Below are 26,063 nucleotides of genomic sequence, written 5' to 3' on the forward strand. Positions count from 1 at the left end.
ATAGATACAGCATCTATAAGTTAGGAGAGTCGATTCTCATCACCGGGGGTGTTTGCAATGTTGTGGATGTGGTTGAGCCTTATCTCTCAAAAGATGCGAAGTGCTGTAGTGGTGGATTTCTTTGACAAGTCACTTGTTATTCACCCAGGTTGGGTTTCAAAGATATATATGCAAAAATACTGATCATTTTGAACCCTTGCTTGGCACTTCATCACCAAGTGTGGGAATTGTGTATTCTGCACTTTGATTGGCTAATTAACTACCAGACGAACTAGTGCGGTAACACACTGCTGTTAATCCAGCTGTGTGGCGATTATCCAGTGCAGTATATAATAATGTATGCAATATCTATTCAGGGAGCCACTGTTTCAATAGCAGCTTCTGATCCGTGAAGCAATATGGTACAGTATAATAGCAGTCCAAACAATTGCAAGCAATAACTTTACCTTACTTGCATCAAAGAAGGCATTTTGAGCATTCTGGTACTTTAGAGTTATCTTACATATAAATTTGAGTGAAAAGAGATTTACAAAAAGCAATGAAAATTTTTGCTGCTTTTAAAAACCCATTCGAAATGGGAGTCTTAGTGACCTAGACCTACACTCAATAAATGCTCCTTGACAAGATTTACTGCAGTAGAAACTGCGGAACTAGCTTTGTATATTGGACATCTGAAATGGCCTGCCTACTGTACAGTATGCTCAATACACAATGTTGGCTCTTGTCAATTAGTAACTAGGAGATTTGACTGCCAATACTTTGGAGTAAATGTATAGCCTAACTTGTGGTAATTCTGTGAGTTTCTTGCCTTCTCTATACACCACTATAACTCAAATGTTGTGCTTCCCTCACTTCATTCAAAACATTTCTGAAAACTCATCTTATGCTTCAAGCATCAACAATGTTAACCAATAATTCTTCTTTTCATTGGTTTTTGCTTCTTTTCTCTCCTGTGTCATGAGCACCCTTCTGGGTGGACCTCCCTGCATTATAAATCACCATAATTATTATTATTATTAGACCATACTGTCAGCAGGCTTAGTTAGGGCTAGGCTACTGCAGTTTTTACTAAAGTTTCAGCCATTTTATTGTAAAGTCACAACCTTTTATATGTGGTTGTCCGCTATGCACAGAACCTCAATGTAAGTCATCCTAAGCTAGACCAACTTTGGCCTAACTTTAGAATCCGTACCATATGAATGGGAAAGCTTTCTTCGAATCGGCAGAATAAGGTTAGGGGTTAGGAAGTAGGGTTAGGGAGTAGGGTTTGGGGTTAGGAATTAGGGTCGAATGGTACGGATTCTAAATTAGTACCCCAACTTTGTTTGTTACATGTTAGGCCAAATTTATATGTTATTGTTAGGCCCAATTTATAAGTTAGGGGCCTAGGCCTAACGGTAGGTGTGCCTTTTATCATTAATGTGATTAGGCTGTTAAGTGTTATGGATATTGATAACATTACCCTCCAACATTTCCTCCGAACTCTCCTTCATCGTCGTCGAAGCCTAAAGATAAGCTCATTTCGATAATTTGTCACACGTTTGCTGCTAGCTATCTTCTGGTTTTTAGCCTTCGTGCGATGCAACTGTAATTGTCCAGCATTAATTGCCGGGCGGTCGTCTATTTATCCAGCACTGCTTTTCTATGTGTTGTTAGTTGCATTGGCTCTAGTATGAGGTTCTAGGCTGCACCCAAGTTAAACTCCGTACACAGTATAGTAGGGGAGCCTAACCAGTCGGTGCTGTAAAATAACTGTACACATTTCAGCTTGTGACTTAAACTATATTGACACTTCTACGTAACGGTACAGAATTGTAACGTTGTTGTGGGACTACTTGTACAATAATGCTAAAGATAATGTTAACTGCGGAAGGTAGTTTGCTCCTATTATATCTTCTCGTCCGTTTAAGCAAGGGATCCGCCTCCCAAACTTTAGGCAATGGGAACTTCTCGTTCAAGATGGTATGTATGTTTGCATTGCGTGTAAGTATAGGCTATGTGTGTAGAACCACTTTCACATGTTATGAATTTGTCGTTTACTCTAGGTAATGTTTCAAATAATTGAAAAAATTGCTCGTGTTATGTCCATTTTTAAGCAGATGGATCCTCCAAGTATCTCCAAATTTCAGACAGAGTAGCCTTTAATAGGCTATATAATTTCTTAAAAATAACAACATATTACGTCATTATCAATTACGTTTCATACCAGATCGGTCGACGGCAAATGCACTCATACATTTTACTAAACAAGACTAAGAGTCACATCACTTGCACAACCACTAATGTCATATATCTGATCTCTTGTAGAGTTTTCGGCATCCAGTATGTTGGCGAAACCAAAACCACCCTCAAGAAGCGATTATATTGTCACAGATCCACAGTCAACACCATGAAGACTTGCTGAGACCTCAGTTGGAGAACAATTTTACCTTCCCAACCATACCATTAATGACATGTCCCTACGGGGATTGAATCCTAAGGTAGCCTCCCTGACCTAGTGCGAATCAACAGAGAGACAATGTGGATGCAACGCCTTCGCACCATTCAACCTCATGGGCTCAACATGCAGGAAGGACATGACTAACTTTTGTTCTGTCCACCCCCTCCATCTCTCGTGGGGTCCAACAAGGTTCCATCGGTGGACCACTATTATTTATTATTTATATTAATAATCTCAGTTATGCTAGCACTAAGTTACGTACTATAGTATCTGTTATGCCGATGATACAACCTTTATGTTCTCATACCGATCAACATTCTGTCCGGTTAGTACAGTTGAAGCAGAACTAAATAATATTTATCTGTGGTGTTTTGTTAAAAATTAGGCTAGCTCTTAATATTTTTTAAAAAGGCCGTTCTCTTCTATGTATATAGACCCGGCATCGGTCCTTCCTTAATTGTTCGTAACACAAAAATCCCTCTCTCAAACAATGCTATGTTTCAATACAACTTGATCGCTGCGTCTCAACCTTTCGCACCACAGTATTACTCATACCGGAATAACATTTTGGAATAGTAATCCGGATAATGTAAAACTCCCTTGTAGCAAATCCACCTTCAAAAATAGGATAAACGTTCCTTAATTAGTGAATATGCTCGCGATTAATGTTATCATCTCATGTACACGTTTTGTGTTTGTGTTCATCTATTCTTCTTGCTTGATAATTATACTTTACGTAATTCTTTTATATAATGGAGGGCCTACCTTTACAAGCTTCGTATATCTTTCTGCGGGTGCCTCCAAAGCTCGTTCACTTTGTTATTTTGCATTTGATTATCATTTTGTTACAAAAACATTGAGTTAAAATCAGTGTTATGAAATCAACTTTAAGTATATAACCTGGCACATGCAGGGTCCTACATTTGGCTGTTTGAACAAACTGATCATTATTCTACTATTACCGTAACGACGTGTGGCACACTTGTTAAGACCAGGATCTCTGTGAGACGGAGAGAGGAAAAACCAGTTTTAATTTAGTTGTAACGAGTTAAGGCACATGTTAATCAATCGCTGAGGCTCCGCCCACCATACGCGCTATTGAACGCCAAAACAAACAACAAAATTTTGGGTAGGGCACCGCTAATCATACCCATAACACTCTCCCCTCCTTAAGAGATGTCATCCCTGACATGTAAACATGTATCGTATGAAGAAATATAGAATTCAATGTAAGAAGAAATGAATGGTGAATAAAAGTTTTATAAAATGCACTCTATACTGTTCTCATTTGTCGAGTCTTGCTAATTACAAGCTGAAGATATAAATCTTAATAGTCATCTCACTACTAGAAACACCTTGGCACCCATACTATTAAATGTATACACGTAGTTTACTTTAACCTTCTTTGTAGCAAATTTACCACTGACTATACTTTTATCTGAAGTCACAGAATATTTAAGTACATTCGTTTGGCTAAAAGACAAATAAATTTGAGCACTGCGCAATACTCAAAAGACATTGTCGTGTTGCAAATGACCAATTAGTCACTAAAACCTTGCATACCATTTCACAAATTTCCTTGTGCCCCTAAGAACTAGCATGTTCCCATTTAACTATCATATTTACATACCTCACTACCAATGCTATGTTAGAAAACACATACACATGCTTCTCGAAATCTGTCATTCCTGTGCGAATAAACAAGTTTGATAACAATAAAAGTTATAACGTATAATACAATGGAACTCAAAAAGTTCTCTCAGTGTTCAAGTAATGTCTGGTAGAGTTATAAAATAAAAACAACTATAGTAGGACTATGACCTGTTGGTAGTGTGTACCACTCAGCCCTTGTGATGTCGGGTTACATTAGAAGTTCTCAGTTAAATTAGAGATTTTGAATATATGTTCCCCAAGTAATTAGGTTTTGTGCATTCAACTGGCTGAATATACTGGTACAAATAACAAACATGGGGTTCCTGTCTGACCCAGGTAGGGTTCCCCAAATTATCATAAGTCAAAACCTTCTTTCCCTGCTTAACTCTTTGTGGTCTCAATTTTTGACCTGGTTGTTCTGGGGGGTCACAAATTTCCAAATTTTGACCTGGTTGTTCTGGGGGGTCACAAATTTCCTGCTCCCCTGCTGAATTGCTTTGATTGTCAATTTCGACCTGATCCCCTCCCACATCAACCTCAGACCTTCTACCCCGCCGATGGAGGTCACCACCCCGAACACCCTCTTGGTCTACCCTTTGATATGGGTAACCCGGAAATCTATCAGGCACCCATTCATCGTCGCTTGAACTATCCGTACTCCCTTCCACAATGTCAGTAGTTCGCCTATGTTTCGATGAAGCCTTCTTCACGATTCGTCTCGGAGTGTTATCAGCAGGTAAAAGAGCATCACATGGTAGAAGTAGATTTCGGTGCAAGACTCGAATCCGACCCCGGTTACTCTCTGGACGGACTTCATACACAGGAATGTCTGGTAACTGCTTGGTAACAACATAAACCTGCTCTTCCCAGAAAGGACGAAGCTTTCCTGGTCCTTCAACCCGGGCAAGATTCTTTACGAGAACACGGTCACCAGAATGCAAGGCAACGTTGTGTCCCTTCTTGTCCAGTCTTTGTTTGGCTCGATCAGATTGTTTCTTTGCATGTTGGGCTGCAATTTTGTAGGCTTCCTTCATTTTGTTTCGCCATTTTTCAGCATATGTCTCTCTCTGGTCTCCAGTTGTCTCGTTTTGAGTTCTGGTAGTCTCATCTCCCTTCAAGCCGAAAGCAATATCTACAGGTAAGCGTGGTGTTCTTCCAAACATTAGGAAAAATGGTGAATAACCTGTTCCTTCACTCTTTGTGCAGTTGTATGCATGCATGCATTTACGCAAAGAGTCCTTCCAGTTGAACCGTTGTTGTTCAGTCATCGATCGTAGCATGTTGAGGAGGGTACGATTCAGTCGTTCTACCTGACCGTTCCCTTGTGGGTGGTATGGGGTCGTTCTGGAGTGTCCCACTCCACTGAGTTGCTGTAGTCTGGTGAAAAGCTGATTCTCAAATTCCTTCCCCTGATCATGATGCAATCTTTTGGGAAATCCAAACTTCAGGAAAAAGTCGTTGAACAGGTGATCAGCTGCTGCCAGGGCAGTCTTCCTTTTCGTCGCATAGGCCTGGGCAAATCTAGTGAAGTGATCTACCACGACTAGTATATACTCATATCCCCCTTTACTTTTCTCCAAATGTAGGTAATCAATAGATACCAATTCAAAGGGTTCTTTTGTCACAATAGGCACAAGGGGACTCTTTACATGTCTTGCTGGTTTCTTTTGTTTGATACATTGACATTGTTTTCTTACATAGAACTCAACCTCTTTCGCCATGTGGGCCCAATAGAATCTTTCTCTCACCAAGTCCAGTGTCCGTTCCACGCCCACGTGACACATCTCATTGTGGAGCTGCTTCAATACCATAGATTTGTACTTCGATGGCAAAATCAGCTGTTCTCGATTAGCCGTTACTCTCTTTAATACACCTTCGGTCGTAACAATGAGTTCTCCCCATTTGTTTAGTAATGCTCTCACATCTGGGTCTTCGTCTTTCCTCTCCTTGTAAGTTGGCTTTGTCCCCTTTTCCATGTACTCAAGGACTTTGCCAATTACTGGGTCATTGGCTTGAGCAGCCTTTAGTTCCTTCAGTTCAATGAGACTCACTTTGTGATCTGTGGTAAGGTTCATGATATTACAAAGGTCTATATCAGCAGTAAGTGAGTCTGCGTACACAAATGTTCCCTCTACATTTGCTGCCGCACACTCTGAAATCGTCTGGAGAGCACATCCCGGAACTTCCGCAGTACACTCTTGGATGTACTCATTGATGTCGGTCTCTAAGGGCATCCTTGATAACACATCAGCATCCTGGTTACTGTGCCCTGGTCGATACTTGATATCAAATCTGAATGAGGCAAGATCTGATACCCACCTCTGACCTGTTGCATTTAAACGTGCTGTCGTCATTATGTAAGTGAGGGGATTATTATCTGTGTAGACCACAAAGTGCTTTGCGTATGTCAGGTAATCTCGAAAGCGTTCCGTCACCGCCCACTTCAGTGCCAGGAATTCAAGTTTTGTGGAGTGGTAATTCTTCTCTGGAGCACTGAGAGTCCTGGAGGCATATGCAATTACCCTCAGTTTCCCCTCCTGCTCCTGGTAGAGTACAGCTCCAAGTCCCATCAACGATGCATCGGTGTGGAGAATGTATGGCTTAGAGAAGTCAGGGAATGCCATAACTGGTTGTCTTGTTAGTAGGTCAATCAGACTACATAAAATTCCCTGATGCTCCTCAGTCCAGGCTATCTTCTGATTCGAGTTGGGTAGATGGTTGTTCTTCCTCTGGTTTCTGCGACTGGGTTTTTGTGTAGAACCCTTTTCCTTCTGTAACAGCTTGAAGAGAGGACTGGCAATTGCTGAAAAGTTTTGAATGTAGCTCCTGTAGTAGCCAATGAATCCTAGCATTTTCCTCAACTCCCCAACTGTTGATGGTTTCTTATCTTTAAGTGAGAGGACTGGTTCAAGATCTGCAGGGTCCAACTTATGTCCTTCTTCAGTGACTAGTCTGCCCAAGTACCTGACCTGTCTCTGGAAGAGTTTGCATTTACTGGCCTTTAGCTTTATCCCATGTTGCTGTAGTCTGGCCAGTACTTTCTTCAGATTCTCCAAGTGTTCTTTAAATGTGCTGCCATGGACTAGCACATCATCTAAATATACAAAACAAATGTCGTTGTTCAGACCATCCAGGCATCCCTCCATATATCTTTGGAATTCTGCTGGGGCGTTTTTTAACCCGAAGGGTATTCTTTTCCATTCATGGAGGCCCCACGGTGTCACAAATGCTGTAAGTGGTTGACTCTTTGGGTCGATGTATCCCTGGTGATAAGCACGACCTTGATCGAGAGTGCTAAACCAGGAGCTACCTTTCAGGCCATCAAGGATATCCTGGATTCTTGGAATTGGTTGACGATCATCAACTGTTTTACGGTTCAATTCTCTATAGTCGACACATAGGCGTAACGACCCGTCACGCTTTCTGACGCAGACCACAGGTGAAGAGTAATTAGACTTCGACTTTGTTATCCAGTCCCTTGCTAGAAGGTCTTCCAAGTATTCCTTAACTTCTTTGAAAAGTGGACGTGGAATACTTGCATAATTCTTCTGGACTGGTTCTGGATCATTTAAATTAATTTTCATCTTCAGGTCGGGACAATTTCCTGTATCCATGGAATCCTGTGAAAATGCTCTACATTCTTTCTTCAGCATTTTCTCTGCAGCATCTTGTTGCATTGGTGTGAGACATGTGAAATCCACCTCTGGACACCACTCGTCAACATCTTCACTGGACTGATCACTAGTCACATTAGCATTTTGTACAGAGTTATTCAATGTATTTACGTCTAAAGACATACAATCTCCATGTAGGGTGGCCTCGTCTGCGTGTCTGCCATTAGCCACCTTACCAATGTACCGGAATGGCTCAATGTTTCCGATAACAGTACGTCTTGGCAACTGTATGTCATGGTTAGTAGAGTTGAAAACTGGTAGCATAACACGACGTCTTTGTGGCATTTTGACTACCGTCTCAGGTATGAGCAGCCCCTCTGGTACAGAAGTCGCAGGTGTTGGTACAAATACACCCTCGGTTCCTCCCATAACTCTCTGATGATTCAGTTGACATTTTGTTATGCATTCCACATCTCTCCATTCCCTAGGCGGTATCAGTGTATACAGGTTTGAGGTTTGTACATCTACTGTGTCTTCATCCATGCCAGCCTCAATTAACCTTACCAAGGCTTCAACATCCTGTTTCTTTTTCCCTGGAATTGCTTGCACAAGGGTACTTATCTTAGAGCCTTTCTGGCAGTTTCCCATGAGATGTTCGATGACATTGTACCCAATCAATGGTGACTTCATACTCCCAGGATACACCAACATTGGAACCCCAAGACTCTTGGTTCCAATGCGAAGGTCCACTAGGATCCACCCAAGGTATGGCATCTCTATCTCATTTGCAGCCTTTAAATCAAGATGTTGTCCTTCTAGGAGCTCTTCAACTGGTTTTATTTCGGCATGAGAAAGGTGACATTTGACCCAACTGTCCGAGACTAAAGATACTGCTGAACCTGTATCCCACAGCAGTTCACTATCAATCCCGTTGAGGGTTCCATTAACAACGCACCTTTCACCCACTAGGTCAACAATCCTCTCTCTCTTCTTTCGAGACCAATCGTTATTCATAGCAACCTGTCTAAGCAAGTCGGGACATTCCAGCCCATTTACATTTACTGCATGGACATCGCCTGAGGTCCCTTCTCGTCCCCCAGAGGAGACCTGTTGGCGTTTCCCTGTTGCTTACCTGCCAAACATCCCCTGGATAAGTGACCAAATTTACCACATTTATAACAGTGGCGGCAACTGTCTCCTATACCATCCTGTTGACAATCGGAGCATCCCCGGGGCCTCCTCTCAAACGTTTTCGCCCTTCCCCCTGCTGTTATGGCCTTGTGTATTTCAGCCACTTGTGTCTTCAATAGTTGTACCTCTTCGTACAAGTTTGGGCTCTTCTCTTTCTTTACTTCGGGTTTGTGTCGGTCATTACCTGTCATTTCAACTGAAGCTGTGACAGGCTTCTTCAGTTGCATCTTTCTCGCCCTTTCTGCCTCGGAATGGGATGCTTGGTTTACCCTCTCCAGGAGGTCTTCCTCGCTGCATTTGTTACTGGAGAAGGCATTCTTTACCTCCTGTCTAACTTCGGCATTCGACAACCCAGTTGACACTGCATGTTCAAACATTGACTCTACAAGGGTTTGATCATATTTGAATTTGGCATTTGCTTCTTTTGATGCGAAGAGTACTCTCTGCTTCAACGCCAGGGCACGGAGGACAAAATTCTGGGCCGTCTCAATTCTACCCTGTGATATACCACATAGCTCCTGATACAGTTCAGTTGCTCCCCGCTCCTGAAAGTGAGCCCTCAGCAGACGTCTAGTAATGGGAAGGTCTAAGTCGTCCCGTCCCTCCAAATAGTCCCTTAGCTGTAAACCAGGTGTAACAGCTCTAACTACAGCCTCTACAATTTCTTTCTCAGGATACCCTCTTTTAAGTCCACTGTCAATCTGGTGGACCAGAGACATGAATGCCAGCTTGTCACGTTGCCCAGGGTCCCCGATCTGTCCTTGTATCTTGAACTCTTTCTTGTATGGCAGAGCATGATCTGTGGGAGGGTGACTTTCCTTCTCAGAGGTTGACGTGGTCACTTTTAGTTCCCCTAGACATCTTTCAAACTCTGCTTCCAAGTCCTTGAGCTTCCGCTCATACATCTTTACTGTTTCCCTCATATCCGTTTCAGCGGCATCATCGGCTGAGGTGCTTTGGTCCGTCTCCATCGTGGTCTAATCTAGTGGTTACTTCAGTCCTGGCAGGGTCGCCAATTTGTTAAGACCAGGATCTCTGTGAGACGGAGAGAGGAAAAACCAGTTTTAATTTAGTTGTAACGAGTTAAGGCACATGTTAATCAATCGCTGAGGCTCCGCCCACCATACGCGCTATTGAACGCCAAAACAAACAACAAAATTTTGGGTAGGGCACCGCTAATCATACCCATAACACACTGATTAAAACTCTTCTCGGGAAATAGACCGCCGGACCCAAAGCTGTGGTCAGTGGTCACAGTGGAGTCGGGCCGTTAACAATCTAGGCGCACCTACTACTGTACCTCCACTTTGCCCGTCTCTTACCAGAGACGAATTCCTATAGCTCCCCCTCCCCCAAAGCCGCGCTCCCTTCGACACACCATAAACGATTTCCACGGCCAGTAGCCTACTACACTCTGGGGCACTGCTCTTTAAACAGAAAACCCATATCAAACAGTGACATATAGGTGATAAAGTCACAAAATGGAAGCGCAGGCGCCATTCGGTCCATCAACCGATTATCGTATTCGATACAATTAGTACTGTGTAAACTGATAAAGTAGATCAACAGTAAAAGGTGTTAAATATCTTAACGTGTGTTCTGATTCGCCACAGCAGGTACTGTGAAACTGTTATCAGTGCTCTCATAGGGTCACACAAGTATCACAATAAAGTGAATATATTGTTTTACGCAAGGGACCTCCCTAAACTTTTGATATTTTTTCTTCAGAAGCTACAACACCTGACCCTCAGCGGTGCGATTGAAAAATATAATGGCTATTATAACTTACGTCCCCATTGACAAATCCGTACTCTTTTCCTTCGATTTTGCACGTTGCCACTTTTTGTGCAGCTAAACCATGCAACCCAGTATTAACATTATTATTGGTTTTGGAGTCTGTGCCCCATCCTTGTAGGTTTGAGTGGGATTGAATGTGCAATTTGGGCATTTTTCCATATATCCCTATTTTTGAAATTGGTCGTTAGGACATCTGAGTCGTCCACATTTCTCGTATGTAGTAGGTACGAACTTGAAATTTAATGTCATGATTGAGAATTTCTAATGTGTGATGAGATGAATTTTTGACTGCATCATTCAGCATAAGATACTTTGTTACGTTAATCTAGTTAGTTTTTGCTGGTTCGACTCAGAAGTGGTTAAACACAACCCATTATTTTATATATGACTTGAATGAAATGTCTTCATCTTTCATCAATTAAGCAGTATGATTCTCTTTGGTAAACAATCATCGTTTTTTCTTGTTTTTTGGGGAGGGGGGAATATTGGATCAATGTTCAAACCTGTGTGAAAGTCATTGCTTAGGGCATAATTTAGGGCCACACCATTTATCAGTTTAGCACACACAAAATGGCCTGAATAGTCTTAGTTTTTACCTTTGACCTCTGACTTTTAAACCGAATGATGTCATAAGTCATGCAGGCACTATTACCTAAACTTAGACATGACCCCACCAAGTTTGCCATCCATCCACCCTATGGCTTATGACACACACACACAGTCAAAAGTTCAAAGGCCTTTGATGTCATCGAATCCAAAAGTTGTCACAACATGTGCTTTTTTGTTATTTCTGAGACTTGTTCCAGTCAAGAATCAATGGCATGATATCACGCCACTGATGGAAAAAAAAAATCTATACTTTTTGATTGTTTCATCTTGAGCATCTCTGTAAAATGGGTTAATAATGATGGAAAGGGTTTTTAAAGAGAAGAAATTTAATGGCATCTTTTAAGTTTGAGAATGATAACAACACAATAATAAAACGACAACATTTTTTTGTTTATTGTACTAAATTTAATCTTGTGTTTTATTTCATTAAAACCACTATTAATGATTTATTCCAAATATTCTGTAATAACTTTCATAAAATTTTGTCTCACAAAAATTTACCAAGACAAATTAGATACACTACTTTGCTTATCCAGATTACGCCATTCACCTTTGATATGGTTATAAGGACCTAACATAGTCTTGTACAGCAGGGGTCTGCAAACATTTAGATCCAGAGTCCCAGGACAGCAAGGTTGTGCTAATAAATACTAGGTGTGAGGTTGAAAACTGTTACTTTTACACCAGGAGCAGTGGGCTAGATATTCCCTTGCAGAATGCAAAAATCCCAGACTAAATCATTTTCGCAACTGACTATGGAAGCATGGATGGTGGCATGGACATGGCTTCCCCCTCCCCGCCCTTTACACATGCCACCCCCCTAAATCTTACAAAGAAATCGATCTAGTTTGATCAGACATGCTGACACAACTCATTGAAATATCTGACATAAAATCTGAATGATAGGTCTTACACCCAATGAAAACAATTAGTTCAAACATTAATTTGGAAGAAATAACAGTCTCTTATCCTAACAGTAAAAAATATTAGCTCCATCAAGGCTGGTTTTTAAAGTCAATATCAATTCCAGATTTGTGGTGACTTGAGATATGTTCTGTAAGCCACCAGGATAGAAGTCAATCTTAATATGTTCATTACATTAAGATGAATGAAGAAGTTGGGGTGGGGATGGGTGGGATAGTTTTGCAGCACACACTTTGTCTTACAGTTGTTTCATGTTCTTCGTTCAAAATACATAATTGCTGAGGTTAGAAACACACAGTGATAGACAATGAAAATGCAACCAACAAAATGTTCTTATCTTAAAGCAGCATGAACCAATTACAGTAAACAGCTCTATCCAGAGTTGTACATACTGTATGGAAAATTAGGCTAGGCTTGGGCATATCTAATAGTGTTATACTTTTGTAGGCCTAGTCTAAAAGTTGATGTTTGGTTTGAAATAGTTTGCTTACATAAAAGTTACAATATTTGTTTACTTCTTCTAATATAATAAATGACCTAAGTGTTCATGAGTATATAGACAAAAATACAAACAACATAGGGATGGGAAGTATGGATAGGTTGCAATGGGGAGGGGGGGGGGGGGAGGGGCAAGAAAAGCCTACCAAAGAGAGCTGATGAGGTAAACCAGATGCATTTAGTAGCAAATTCAGGGCAAAGAGAGAAATCAGATTAAGAAAGATGGTTACCAGGGAAACTAACTTATTAAATAGGCATTGACCGTAAACCATTGTAATCTGTCCATGAAATAAAGCTGAAACTCAGTTCTTATTTTCTTTCCCATCACAATACCTACTCTAGTGGACACTGCAAGTTCACAACAAGAACTGCCAAGTAGTAATTTGAAGCAACTGATCCATTGATGTATTGGCCCAGCTAACAAGATTTAGACTACCATCTTCATGATCAACTCCTTGGTTTTAATCCATCCGATACAAGTACTGCTCATACATGTCATACATTGTTTATCTATTAAGGTGCATCAAACCAAACCTAATAACTGTACCCTGATGAGGGCCACAGGCTGAAGCAAAATCAACCTAATGTTAACACACAGAGTTACTTGATAAAATTTTTACCCTCAACTATTTCCATATACTTTGATATTACAAAATATGCAAGGTGTGGATTGATGATGACTTAAAACTTGAGTCTAATGGGTAGTGAATATGAAAATATTTAAAGGAGCTGTGTTTCCTTCACTTCTTAAATTAATACAATCTTGCTACTTTTTTGGGACAAATATCATTTGATATTTCCAGATATTTTCATATCTGAACGATCTCCGGTTCCAATGTGTCCAGAGAATCCAGGTAGGCTCGTAGCCAGGCTGGGACTCAGGAGGGCCATGCTTCCCCCTTTCAGACTACTGTGCAACTCCCCCCACCCACCCCCCACCACCCGCCCCCCCTAATCTAAGCCACTATCACATGTACAAAAACAAGTTACAAGACACAAAGTATTGTCCCCCTCCTTAAATTATTGGTGCCCCTCCATAAACTGTTGGTACCCCTCTAACTTAAGAACTCATCATTATTAAGGTTTTACTGTAAGACTTATTGAACCTTCAATCTGATCTGGTTCTTCTGAAATCCAACATCTATTGCAATGAACCACACCACACCAACTATGAAATAACTTTCTTCCTTTCAAAATCACTTCACGATACAGACAATTTTCGGCTTGGGCTTTTTTGGCAAATTAGACTGGACATCGATATATCTCTTCATGAAACCTTTGCAGCTATAAAGTCAGATGTGGCCATGCCCGTTTCCACCGGTGAGAAGACTTCTTGACGTATGGGAACATTTGTTTGAACTCTACGACCATATCTAACGAACAGTGTATATAACGTCACACATTTAATGTGGCAGGAGAAGGTATATTGCAAAACCCAACCAGCTGCCTTTTATTTATCTGCTCTTGTTCCGGTAGTACTTGCCAACCACCGATGGCTGTTTGTTGTTTAATCTTCACCACGTCTTCTATTTCAGATGGAAGAGTAAGTACTACCCTCATCACAAAGTAGGTTGACTTTCTGGGTTGTAATTAGGATCTAAATAGTTGTATGGACCCCGTTGCTGTTGGAAACTGGTATAGTCATTATCCACGTACATTGCCTCCATTTTGAAACGAATCGGCTCCAGGTGGTGCGATCCTGAATGGACAATTGATTTATAATCATCTCTGCCAAACAAAGAGATGAGATCATTAAAACGCTAGCAAACAATAGACTGGATTAATCATGAGGTAATTAAAGAGCAAAGGAGAGGGAATAAAATATAAACAAATTATTATTAAGATTACAAGTCCTTTTTTTTTACTGAGCTACTTGTGCATTCTATCAAGCCACTGGTAGCATGGGCAATATCTATGCTGAGGATAATTCTAATGAGTGGTATGTTTTTTATGTCATGAAACTTCTGAAACCTTACTTCTTGGACTATCTGCGTAAGTAATCTTCTCTTCGCAAATACAAAACTTACCATTTCACAGCTCACCCGACTAGTTTGTGTAGTTTTACTCTTAATAAACTGTTTAATGAAAAGGCCGCTCAGCAAATTTAATCTGATGTACTTGAAAATTTACCTTACAAGTAGTAACAACCATATAAGTTGAAGACTTACTTATCCATACACTTCTGACAGAGGTCAGTAGAGGTACTACTGGGGCAGTCACCACAGTGCCACCTCGTACCTACGATGGGCTCGATGCCACAGCCGTCACACTGAAACCCTGAGTGAGTCATCTGAGACTAACAGACACAGAAGAGAATGGAAGAATATTTTAGCAAAATTTGTCTACATTCTGGGCTGTCCAAATGCAGAGATATTAGTGATTAATATATGTTAAACTGGCACAATGGCTCTCTTGCTTCTTGACTTATATAATTTATGTCAAAGTAATTTTGCCAGATTGCAAATATCAGGGCTGCTTTGCAAAGGTTTCCCAATGGAATAAGCAGAGAAAAATTTCTCGTTGGAAAACCAAAACTACTACTGAGGTGACCTTAGGGAGAAACCAGTTCATCAAGTACCAATAATCGTGTTGTACCTGCAATTTTGCTTTTGTACAGCCGGTAAAAGATATACCAGATTGTGGCAGGTACGATCATTAAACATTCCCAGGAATATTATGTATCATTTAAAGATGATTGTTGTACCTTGACCACTAGAGTGGCCAGAGCCACATGTTAACTCATTTGAGAACAATGATAATGGATCAACATAAATATACATCAAGCAGTCTCTTTCCACAAGCATTTAAGAGAATTTTGTCTCTCTGCAACTTCCCACAGGACCAGAATTTTGTTTTGAAACAAAGGTGCAAGAGCAAAAACACACCTATATAACAAAACAAATGACAGGCACATTCAGTTTTTTTTTACCCGAGCTGGCTGGGAGGAACCTGGGGAGAAATCATCATGATTGGGGAAAGAGACTGGCAGCACCACAACTGCAAAAGAGTCTAAAGTTACCCTTAGTATCTTGTTACTATCCTACTAGTGGCATTGTTTGTTGCACTAAGTATGGTACATAGTCAACTTTAATATTGCATCAACACATAGTACAGTATTATTTTACCTGACTCCTTCATTCATTTCATATGATAATATCAATACTTATATCAAACCAGAAACCATAAACCACTTACTTGCTGTCTAAGTTTCTCTCGTTTCATCTGTCGCAGCTTTCTAAGTTCCCTGTATTCCTCAGAATCTTGCAGTTCGGGTGAAAAACTCTCATCGTCCTGGAATTTAAACAACACAAGGTAAAAAGCTAGTCATTGATTCCAGTCAAAAAAGCCTCCAGTTTACTACCAACCGACTCCCCCCCCCCTTAAACTCCCACCCTGTTGTAAACTGTATAGACCAGCTATGGCCAGGCAAGAAATAAATACCTTACGAGGGATCTTGCAATGTAAAATTCAAAATGACTCCAGTCTACTACCAACCTACCACCTGCACCCAAACTCCCACCTTGTTGTAAACTGTATAGACCAGCTATGGCCGGGCAAGAAATAAATACCTTACGAGGGATCTTGCAATGTAAAATTCAAAATGACTCCAGTCTACTACCAACCTACCACCTGCACCCAAACTCCCACCTTGTTGTAAACTGTATAGACCAGCTATGGCCGGGCAAGAAATAAATACCTTACGAGGGATCTTGCAATGTAAAATTCAAAATGACTCCAGTCTACTACCAACCTACCACCTGCACCCAAACTCCCACCTTGTTGTAAACTGTTTAGACCAGCTATGGCTGGGCAAGAAATAAATACCTTACGAGGGATCTTGCAATGTAAAATTCAAAATGACTCCAGTCTACTACCAACCTACCACCTGCACCCAAACTCCCACCTTGTTGTAAACTGTTTAGACCAGCTATGGCTGGGCAAGAAATAAATACCTTACGAGGGATCTTGCAATGTAAAATTCAAAATGACTCCAGTCTACTACCAACCTACCACCTGCACCCAAACTCCCACCTTGTTGTAAACTGTATAGACCAGCTATACCCGGGCAAGAAACAAATACCTCAGGAGGGATCTTGCAATGTAAAATTCAAAATGGCTACAAGTTTGACTTCTAACTATCCCAGTATACTAACCGAGGGATCATCGTCTAGGTACGGGTCCACATCCATGGAATCCCAGCTGTCGTTATCGTTCATGTAGACTGGCGGTAAGACTGACTGGAGGAAGGTTGACGGCATCGGTCTCATGAAAGGGTAAGTGCGTCGATTCTGCCAAGGAAAGTAAGGATAAAGGAATTTCACTCTGTACTAACAGGGGTTGTTCAACATTACTACATGGTACCAGGGGAATATTATTCAATAAAACTGAGCATGATATACTTTCATGCAAATTAACTGATTTTTTCTCTTATTTTTGTTATTGAAATTCTAACAAAACAATTGTTATGTGCTTACAATAGCTTTTGTGCATAGTTCACAACAGACTTCTAAGGTAAATTCACATTTTTAGTGTTGTTTGAAGTAATTGCTTGCTACACTTAAATCAGAAAGTGAAACTGACCACAAAATCTAACGGCAAAAAGCAGTTTGATACAATTAAGGAAACAGAGGGTCTCTTACTGTACCTTTTTGGTTCCTGGCACATGCACAGAGTGAGGTAGTCGGCCTGGCACTGGAAGCCCAGCTCGAGTCAATTTGATAAAATATTTTTGCACTCTGCTAGCCACCTGGGGAGAACAACAACATTTTAATCAGTCAGAAATCTGACAAACTCAACATAACAGGCATTAAAACTTGTAGAGTTATGTCCAGATCTTCTTCTAAACTATTCAGATTCACATTTAATGGCAACAAATGATGCAAGTTATACCTACATCTAATTTACCTTCCAAATTAAGTGTCTCTTTCCATTTCCTTGACGATGTTCAGACAATTAGAACAGTTACTCTCAATTCAGTTCACAGATCTCATTCTAAAGGAACATGCTTCCATTTTGGTAAAAGCGAAAATTCAGATACCTTTTCATACACACAAATGTCTCTGACTCAGAACCGACTCAAACTGAAGTGAACTAAGGTTCCCCACAGAATAGGGGCAAGAGGGCTGGATTAGAACTCTGGAAAAGTCATTCCCGGTGGCTGATGAAAGAAAAACAAAGAAGAGAAAAGAACCTACCTGCAGTGGTGTCCTGTTTCCCAGCTCATTGGCAATCTTTTCCCACCTTCGTGCTTCAACGGCTTCCATTGGAAATTTCACTAGCAAGTCTTCTAACTTTTGCTGTGGAATTTGTGACAAGATTTCATGCAATGTTTTAATACATAAACACTCTTTTAACAATGGTTTGAAATGTTTGTCGAATGTAAATCTTCCCCATGCTGTACAGGGCACCTAGAAGCAACATTGCTCTCATCACTCACAAACATTAGACATCATAAAAATAACTGCAACTCTCACCAAAATTCATCAAAGATTCCTTAAATTCTAGTTTTATTTATAAATAACATTAGCTAATTATGCACATTGATGATGTAAAAGGATTGACTGCCTAATTTTCTGTTATGTTGTTCCTTTGTTTTACAACCTTCGTTTCAAGGACACTGAACACAGGTTTGTGGCCTAAGGCGGTGTTTTCTTTGAAAAGAGGAACATCACGTTATTCAAATGATATATGTGGGCTTATTTAGGGGATAACTTATTAAGGGCTCAAATAATAAATTTGATGAGCACAGCACTCTATGTCATAGTTTGCACATATTTAATGAGTTTCCCTAAGATTTATCAAAACTTCAAATGTGTATATCTTGGAAAGGAAAGGATCTTTTCGAAAAGTTTCAACAGATTTTGAATGAGATCATACACAATAAATGTATTGAATTTGGGGCAAATTGGCTAGGTGGCCGGAAACCTTTAAGCTGGTAAATCTAGTCTATAACTTTCTTCTCACCTGCTCATGATTTGTCCAGGGAAGATTGAAAGTTTCAGACTTTGACTCTGGTTTTACCTTGGTTGAATTTGTCTGAAAAACAATATTTTGGAATAATAAATTAAGTAACTACAAACCTGACGGTCTTGTTAAAGATTACTTATCACTTTGTTTTCCCTTTAAAATACTCTTCGTCAAGATACCTGAAAACTGATTTTAAATTTGATAAAATGGACGAAGAAAAAAAGAAAAAATCTGAACGAGAATTTGCCCAGTCATACCTGGAGCAATAAGTTGTGAAGTGTAAAAAGTATTTTCACCAGGGGAGGTCCTAGTCCTGGGGTAGGCACGGAACTGATCTTGCGAGCAATGGTGAAATTTGGTATTACCAACACGGCAGGCACAACACTATATAAAGATGTAGTACTTCAGTGACGAAACTGAAACATTATGTTACATGCGAACTAAGGGATAAGAAATTTCTACATACCTATTATCCATCTGTCATACTAAAGTATCCCCAAGTATATGCAGAGTCCCAACCCAGAAGTTTCATGTTTTACATTTCGATCATTCAGTGTTTATATTTTCTTAAACCTTTCGTCTGATATAATAGGGTTCGGCATGCCGAATCAACAGGGTGGGTTTTGGAGACCTTCTCGAGTACAGAAAAATATACTTTGACAACATGTATCCTAGTCCATGCTAACGAAGGAAAGTTGAAAATCGAACTTCAGAGCAGACAAATTCCTTTCCCACGATGGTTTCTAGTAACATTCTGATACCTCCACATATAGCATTATCGTTTTAGTTATGGCGCTATATAAATGCCTTCTTATTATTATTTATTATTACTTGTTAATTAATGCCCTACCCCTGATGTTGATGCTGACGATGGGGCCGAAGCCACATGATTTTCCAACTTCTGGCAAGGCTGATTTCCACCTTTTTTGCAGCAAAGGCAGTTTTGGTGATTGTTGACTGTAGTGGAAGAAAGTACACAAAGAGATTTTTTTTACCATTTTTCGTTGTCAGATTTGATTGATTCATTAGCTTTATGGATTGACACAGTAATCGACTGACTGATTGATTGATTCAATCATTTATTCACTTTCTGTACCTGATTATAATAAAATAAAGATTACCGCTCATTTTGCCAGTATTGCGGTTTACAAGAATCGGTATACAGACACACATACTAAGTGCTATTACCACGCCCCGTGATATTGTTGGCGAAAACTCACCCGATGCTGAATTGCTGGGTCTGGTTTTAATTTTCTGGTTTGCGACTGTCAGGAGCAACTCTGAGTTCTCTGGTTTACCCAGGTATGCCTCCCAGTTAACTTCAGGAAGAGGAACAACTCGCTGAGAGACTGGCAAATGTAAGTCTACCTATTGGTGTAGAAGATACAAAGAAAATTTCAGAGTAATTCCCCTCTGCAGAGAGTTAAAAGCATTATCCTTGAAGGAACAAGTATTCCCTTAAAAAAGCTAGTTCCATTCATTGGTATTTTTATTACAAAACTCTTGCTGCACATATTTTAAACTTCACATCTTTTTCACTATACATACAATACTATAAACAATATCAAGAATTTCCCTGCTTTGAAATGGTAATGAGTTGGAAATCCAGAACAGTGAAAAAACTTCCAGCCTCTGTCGGGATTAGAACCTGGGCCTCCTGCGGTATATGAGGACCCCCTAACCAACTAGGCCATGGACACTGATTGTCTGTCCAGAGGTTCGAAACTAGTAAGGAAGGCTGTGTAATCCACTGTAGGCGTTTGTCACTTGTATCGAACAATGTTAGTCCTGTTTTGGTGACATTTTGCCTTACTCTAAAGATTAATCATGATGCTAACCAACTAGAAATCATTTGTGAATCCCAAGGCTGGATCTCGAAAGAGATACTTTGAATAGACTTTAGTTAAATGAAATGGAAATAAACGACCAAGGCAAATGCATATACATATATTTGAATATAATTGAATATATATGTATTACATATATATATGTACTAAGATACAGCTATGAAATAATCATTAACTTACATTATGCTGTATTTTATTTACAAAACTGATGGGGTTTGAGAGGGCCTGTTTTTGTTTATTCACCAAACATTCAAGATCTTGGGTTGCCTGTTTCCTTTGAGCCTCAAGAGTGGTCAATGTCCGTAGCAACATTCGATAGCTGGGTGAAAGAGAAAGAAAGAAGTAAAGGTTAATTATTAACAGCCAGTCAGAAATGGAGCTAAGGAACCATCTTCTTTATCCTTTCGTGGCTTACCAGATGACGTTTTCAGGAATTTAGTGCGCTTCTTCTGTAGTTTAAATCTACTATAAACATTCAATGACAAACAAGAATTTAAAAATGCAATTAAGTATATATGCAAAAAGCAGTTTGGTATATATATATGCAAAATGCAATTAGGCATATGCAAAATTCATGCAATTGAGCATACACAGTGACAATTTAGTTTATATATATATGCAAAAAACTACTTCCTAGATACAGGATTGCAGAACATCTACACAAACTTGACAAGATGGAAAACATTTGTTAAAACTAATAAAACTTGAGTGGAAATGACAACGAAAGACACTCGAGTAGGAATGCAGAAAATGTTACTTTTCAAAAACTTGTGATTTAATTTTGAGACTCACTCTTTATTCCCCTTAAGGGCCAAGTGGTCCGATTCAAAGAAGAATGGTTCTCCTTCGTTTACTTCTTGACTCCATTCGGAGGCCTCGTAGCCCACATCGCTCGACGTTAGTTGCTGCTTCAGGTTTTCGACTTTGCTCTCTACCGACGACATCCCAGGATCAATCATTCCTTCATTAGTTCGCAGTATTTCCGGTCTTAGATCATCTTCTACAGAAGGTCCAGCAAGATGTCTTTCCTTACCTAGTAATGTTGAACTGGTGTCTTCTGAATTTGAGTTTGCAAACAATTCCTCTGAAGTGGAATCTTTGTGACTAGTAGATGCTCTATCAGTTCTTTCTGTGGTAATTTCAGCACTTGCAGCAGCTATGAGATCTGATTGTTTTAATTCAGCACAAGGAACATTATTAACTCCTTTGGATACCTCCTGTGATGGAGTTGGAGGTTTGCTCTCTTGCCTACAAGATGCCGAAACAGGCATTTCATCTTTCTTCGCTCTGTTTGTCTTTGATGTGATAAGTTCGCTCTGATCTACTGCCAGAGTTTGGCTTGCATTGGAAGGGGAATCTGACGTTACCTGACCCTTTGTCTTACTTGATAATTTACTTTCTTCCGTAGGCACATCGGCAACCAAATTATGCTCTTTTGAAAGCTCTTTAACTGTTGTTGTTCTGTTCTGTTCTATTGTTATTTGTTTCCCTGAGTTTGCTGATGAACCACCCTCTACTAAAGACGTTCCGGATTGATATTTCAAACTATTATCAAACTCTGTCGTCAAATTTCGTGAGGATGATCGATGTCGCTTCCTCTTCTGGTCGGAAGCAACGTCTTCTTTGCCATTACCTGTCTCGACTTCACTCTCGTTTGATAGTTTTCGTTTGCTAGTCTCCTGTATATCGTCTTTGGAATCTGCTTGCATAGTCGTTGCCAGTGGGTTTAATGATTTGTTGACAGATGGTAGAGCATCTTGTGGTTCTTCTCCAGACATGCCCTTCCTCTGACTACTCACCCTCTGCAATAAGGACATCTTTTCTTTCACTGCAACATTTCCTGAGAGGGTCTGACTGTAGGGCTCATTAAATATAGCACAACTCTTAGAGCTGATATCCATTTTTCTAGCTCTTAGGGTAACGTTATCTCTATTAGTGTTATTGCTTGCTACCTCTGAGGGCTCGTCAGGTACGTGTAGATCGACACCAGAGTTTGGCAAAGTAGGAGGGGGACTTTTATTGGTAGGCTTAGTTTTGTTAGGTAACAATTGCTGCAGATCATTCTGAATGTCAGCAGTTAGTTGATCACATTTGGTCTCATCACTATTTGAATGCTTTAATGATAAATTATTGTCTGAATTTTGTGTAGTTCTTTCGGTTACCGATAAAGCGGATGTACTTGGTTTCAAAAGTACACTATCCCGGTTGCTTTCCGCACTGTGGTCGGTCGTTTTAAGACTTTCCTTTGACCTGAGTTTGTCTGTTGTACCTTTAGAGGCTTTCTTTGGTATTTGAACACCACTCGAAGAGAAACTGACATTTGTTTGCTTTTTCTCAACGTGTTCTTGTGTGCCATCTTTTGCTGTGCTGGTTTCAGCATTAGCGTTAAGTTTACTTCCCTTTGCACCCCTGGGGGAGGTTTCTCCAACCCAGAGATCCGATCCACTATGAGATCGTGTTCTGTGTTTGCTACTCCCACTGAGATGTCTCCTTTTACCTATGCTGTCTTTTGATAGCTCCGATTTCTTATCAGTGGAGGAATGCTTGCGGCTTCTCGTCTGTTTTGGAAGATCAGGGATGATTAGGTCATCTGAGGACATTCGAGATCTTGTAGATCTCTCTCCCTTTCCGAAGCTAGCAACCATGGCATCTTCTGTGCTCCGTCTGGATGACCTCGTGTGCCTTTTCATTTTCCGGCTTCCATTTCCAAAAATCTGAGGAGAAAAAAAGAACGTAACCTAAGCTTGGAATCAATATGAGAAATGGTCAAGTGCTGTCCCTGTCAGTTACAGTATTGCTGTACAATTGAGTTTACTACAATATTGAGTTATCTGTGACTTATTTTGTTGCAAATACAGCTGTCACTAGATTTGACACCTAATATCCTTAAACTATATATAGTGGGACCTGCTTGTTGCAATAATCCATCAAGCAGGGCCGAGAGTTGTTTTGAAAAGTATCATGGCAAATGTACCATGTGTGGGCTAGCAGTTTGGGGGGGGGGGGTACCAACAGCACAAATGGGTAAAATTAAAGGGAACATAGATGCAAATCTGCAGTTGCAAAGTGTAACCCATGGTGCAGTTTCCCGTTTGCTTCTTACAATGGGATTAAGGAACAATGAAGAAATAAAAACAAAATACAGAATTAACAGTAACTGCATGTATTAGAGGTGATGTATGTGCATGGCACTTTTTTGATTTTCAAACGAGTAAAGAAAGTTTTTGGAGTGACATGAAAAAGTAGCAGTGAATCTATTGATGTCTAGAATGAATCAATGTGTTGAGCATTGTGTGTATTCTGGGGTATTAAACTGTCCAAACTGCTGTTAAAATGACCTATGGAAGTACAAAAAAAGATGGCATTTTGTATCATCCATGGGGTTATTTGATGAGGGTCATGGCTGCATGCTTCTAAGAACTGAAATACGTCATGGCAAAAGTAAACTGTGTTGTCAATTGTCGAGCGTTTACCATGTTTTATCATCAATTTGCCACATTTCACATTTCTAATCCATTTCTAGAGACTTAACAGTTAGCTTTCGCTGCAGTAACTAATGTATAACAAAAATGTAGCCAAAGGTTTAAAATGTAATTTTAGGTCAGCTATTTTCTTATAAATACATTTTTGGGCCAAACTTCCTAAAGGGTGTTTCTTAGTCCCTTCCAAGTTTATCTGTCTCTCTTGAGGTCACAGAATTATGACCCAAGTGTAATACTAACTTCACACACACTCTGAAAACCCACTACACTACCTGAGGAAAGGAACCCAAACTTTGATCTGCTTTGGTCTGTTTGAAGCGATATTAGTGTTAAAAACATTAGCCGACAGACCATAACAATTTGGTATACAATTAGGTATATATTGCCTAATCTATAAATAATAACTGCACAAAATAGTAATAAAACTATAGTGAGTAGTACAGGCTAGTAATAATAATAAAAATGGCCATTAGGTTATTGGTTACGACTAGCTTCGGTATACTTATTTAAAGAAGGTTTTAAGCCTTCCTAGGTTACATATGAAATTCTAGCTCAGACCATGCTGTACTGAACTTATTGGCGCAGTGGTAGTCTCATGTCACTTGCTTGAGTAAGGCTAGGCCTATGCCCTGGCCTTAATGTTAGTATTAGAATATGTTAGGCTTCACTGGAAGGTTAAACTTATCTTAACCGTGAGCCACTTGCAAATATTGTAATTATCAGCATTATGTATTCTTACTTTAAGTCGTATGGTTTAGGGCTGTTCGAGTAGCTTCTTGCAGTATTTCCTCAAATGACTTCATTGAAAGTCTACACAGAAGATGATTACCACGGTACGGACTACAGAAAATTCAGATTTTCCACTAAGGGGGCTGCCATGTTGGATTCTTCCATTATATTATAAGAAAAAGTATTCGGTGTATATTCTGCTTTAAACTAATTTTAAACTCTGGTAACAAGAGATAACAAAAATATATATTCATTCCACACAACAGTCTTCACCAAAGTACATTACCACTCCTTTAATAAATTTATTTATACTCACAAAAAAAATTCCCTATTTGATAATCGTACAATTCAATTTTGGTATCAAAAAGTACATGTCATGAGCTCGGTCACTAGCAATGCCGATGCCAGCTTCCTGACACACAGGTGCGTTCAAATCCTGTTTGACACTGGCGAGGCCAAGGGGTGGCCTGAGAGGGGGGGGGACGTTCCTCCCCAAAAAATAGGGCCCCGCCCAGATGTGACTTGTAGTGTTAAAAAATTATCAAACAACAAGTTTTGTTTACCAAGGACGGTATTATGTTCATCAGTAAAACTTCTTTACTCCGACCATCGCAATAACCAGTTGTTTTCTCAGAGGGCCCGGCGTGAACCGCTAGTGCTTAAACTATACTACTCTGCTTGAATATAAATTTAAATTTTCAACACTCTTCTTCACGTTGTAAACTTTCCCAAACCCGGCACACAGGCACTGAGCCCTCCGAACGGAACTTGACAAGTTGACAGAAAGCGTTATTCGAAACACAGTTTGCGGTTTGTTTGGAAACATGTGTACAATGTTTGATCACTATATCATCACCACATAAAGGAGCGTTAAGAAGTGTCAAGCTATACAAACGGAAAACATCTTTATGTCCTCTCATAACGGATAATCACTAGATAGCACCAAATTGCATCTTATGACCCTTAATTATTTAAAAACATGATCAAAGCAAAAGGGTTCATTTCCATTTTTGTATAACTTTTGTATCCGCCTCAATTAAGAAAACATAAATATCGGACAGACAAAGCCCGAAAATTCTTGAACAGAAAGTTACTTCAAGTTGCAAAATATATCACCAGATTGCATCTTAGTACCCTTAATTAATCAAAAATTTCACAAAGGGGAGGGGGACCCCGGCCTCCCCTTAATTAGACCCCTCACCCAGGACGGCTTTCACAAAGAAACATTATGCCTCCCTAATTAAGTGTTGTGTCCACCCCCACCCTGTGCCCCCCAAGATTGAAATGTCTGGCGACTCCACTGCTGATCGAG

At 40.0% G+C, this 26,063-nt stretch overlaps 2 protein-coding genes across 2 annotated transcripts in view; both read right to left on the reverse strand.

The window, feature by feature from the left end:
- Nucleotides 1-1,771, reverse strand: part of LOC139964231 (FK506-binding protein 15-like) — a 45,679-nt gene extending 43,908 nt beyond the window's left edge. The window contains exon 1 of the mRNA XM_071965677.1: nt 1,463-1,771. Coding sequence (XP_071821778.1) covers nt 1,463-1,521 — 59 coding nt within the window. The 5' untranslated portion in view covers nt 1,522-1,771. The remainder of the gene's footprint in view (nt 1-1,462) is intronic.
- Nucleotides 1,772-11,686: 9,915 nt separating this feature from the next.
- Nucleotides 11,687-24,986, reverse strand: LOC139963764 (uncharacterized). The gene is made up of 12 exons (XM_071964880.1): nt 24,762-24,986; nt 21,333-23,254; nt 20,721-20,859; nt 19,914-20,061; nt 19,544-19,650; nt 18,691-18,762; nt 17,922-18,023; nt 17,372-17,473; nt 16,881-17,015; nt 15,922-16,017; nt 14,895-15,022; nt 11,687-14,454 (listed from the first exon to the last, which is right to left on the reverse strand). Exons 2-12 carry the CDS (start codon nt 23,228-23,230, stop codon nt 14,286-14,288), a joined length of 3,096 nt encoding a protein of 1,031 aa, XP_071820981.1. The 5' UTR covers nt 23,231-23,254; nt 24,762-24,986; the 3' UTR covers nt 11,687-14,285.
- Nucleotides 24,987-26,063: the final 1,077 nt, after the last annotated feature.

Source organism: Apostichopus japonicus, chromosome 22 (genome assembly GCF_037975245.1).
Source record: "Apostichopus japonicus isolate 1M-3 chromosome 22, ASM3797524v1, whole genome shotgun sequence".
Taxonomy (NCBI): domain Eukaryota; kingdom Metazoa; phylum Echinodermata; class Holothuroidea; order Aspidochirotida; family Stichopodidae; genus Apostichopus; species Apostichopus japonicus.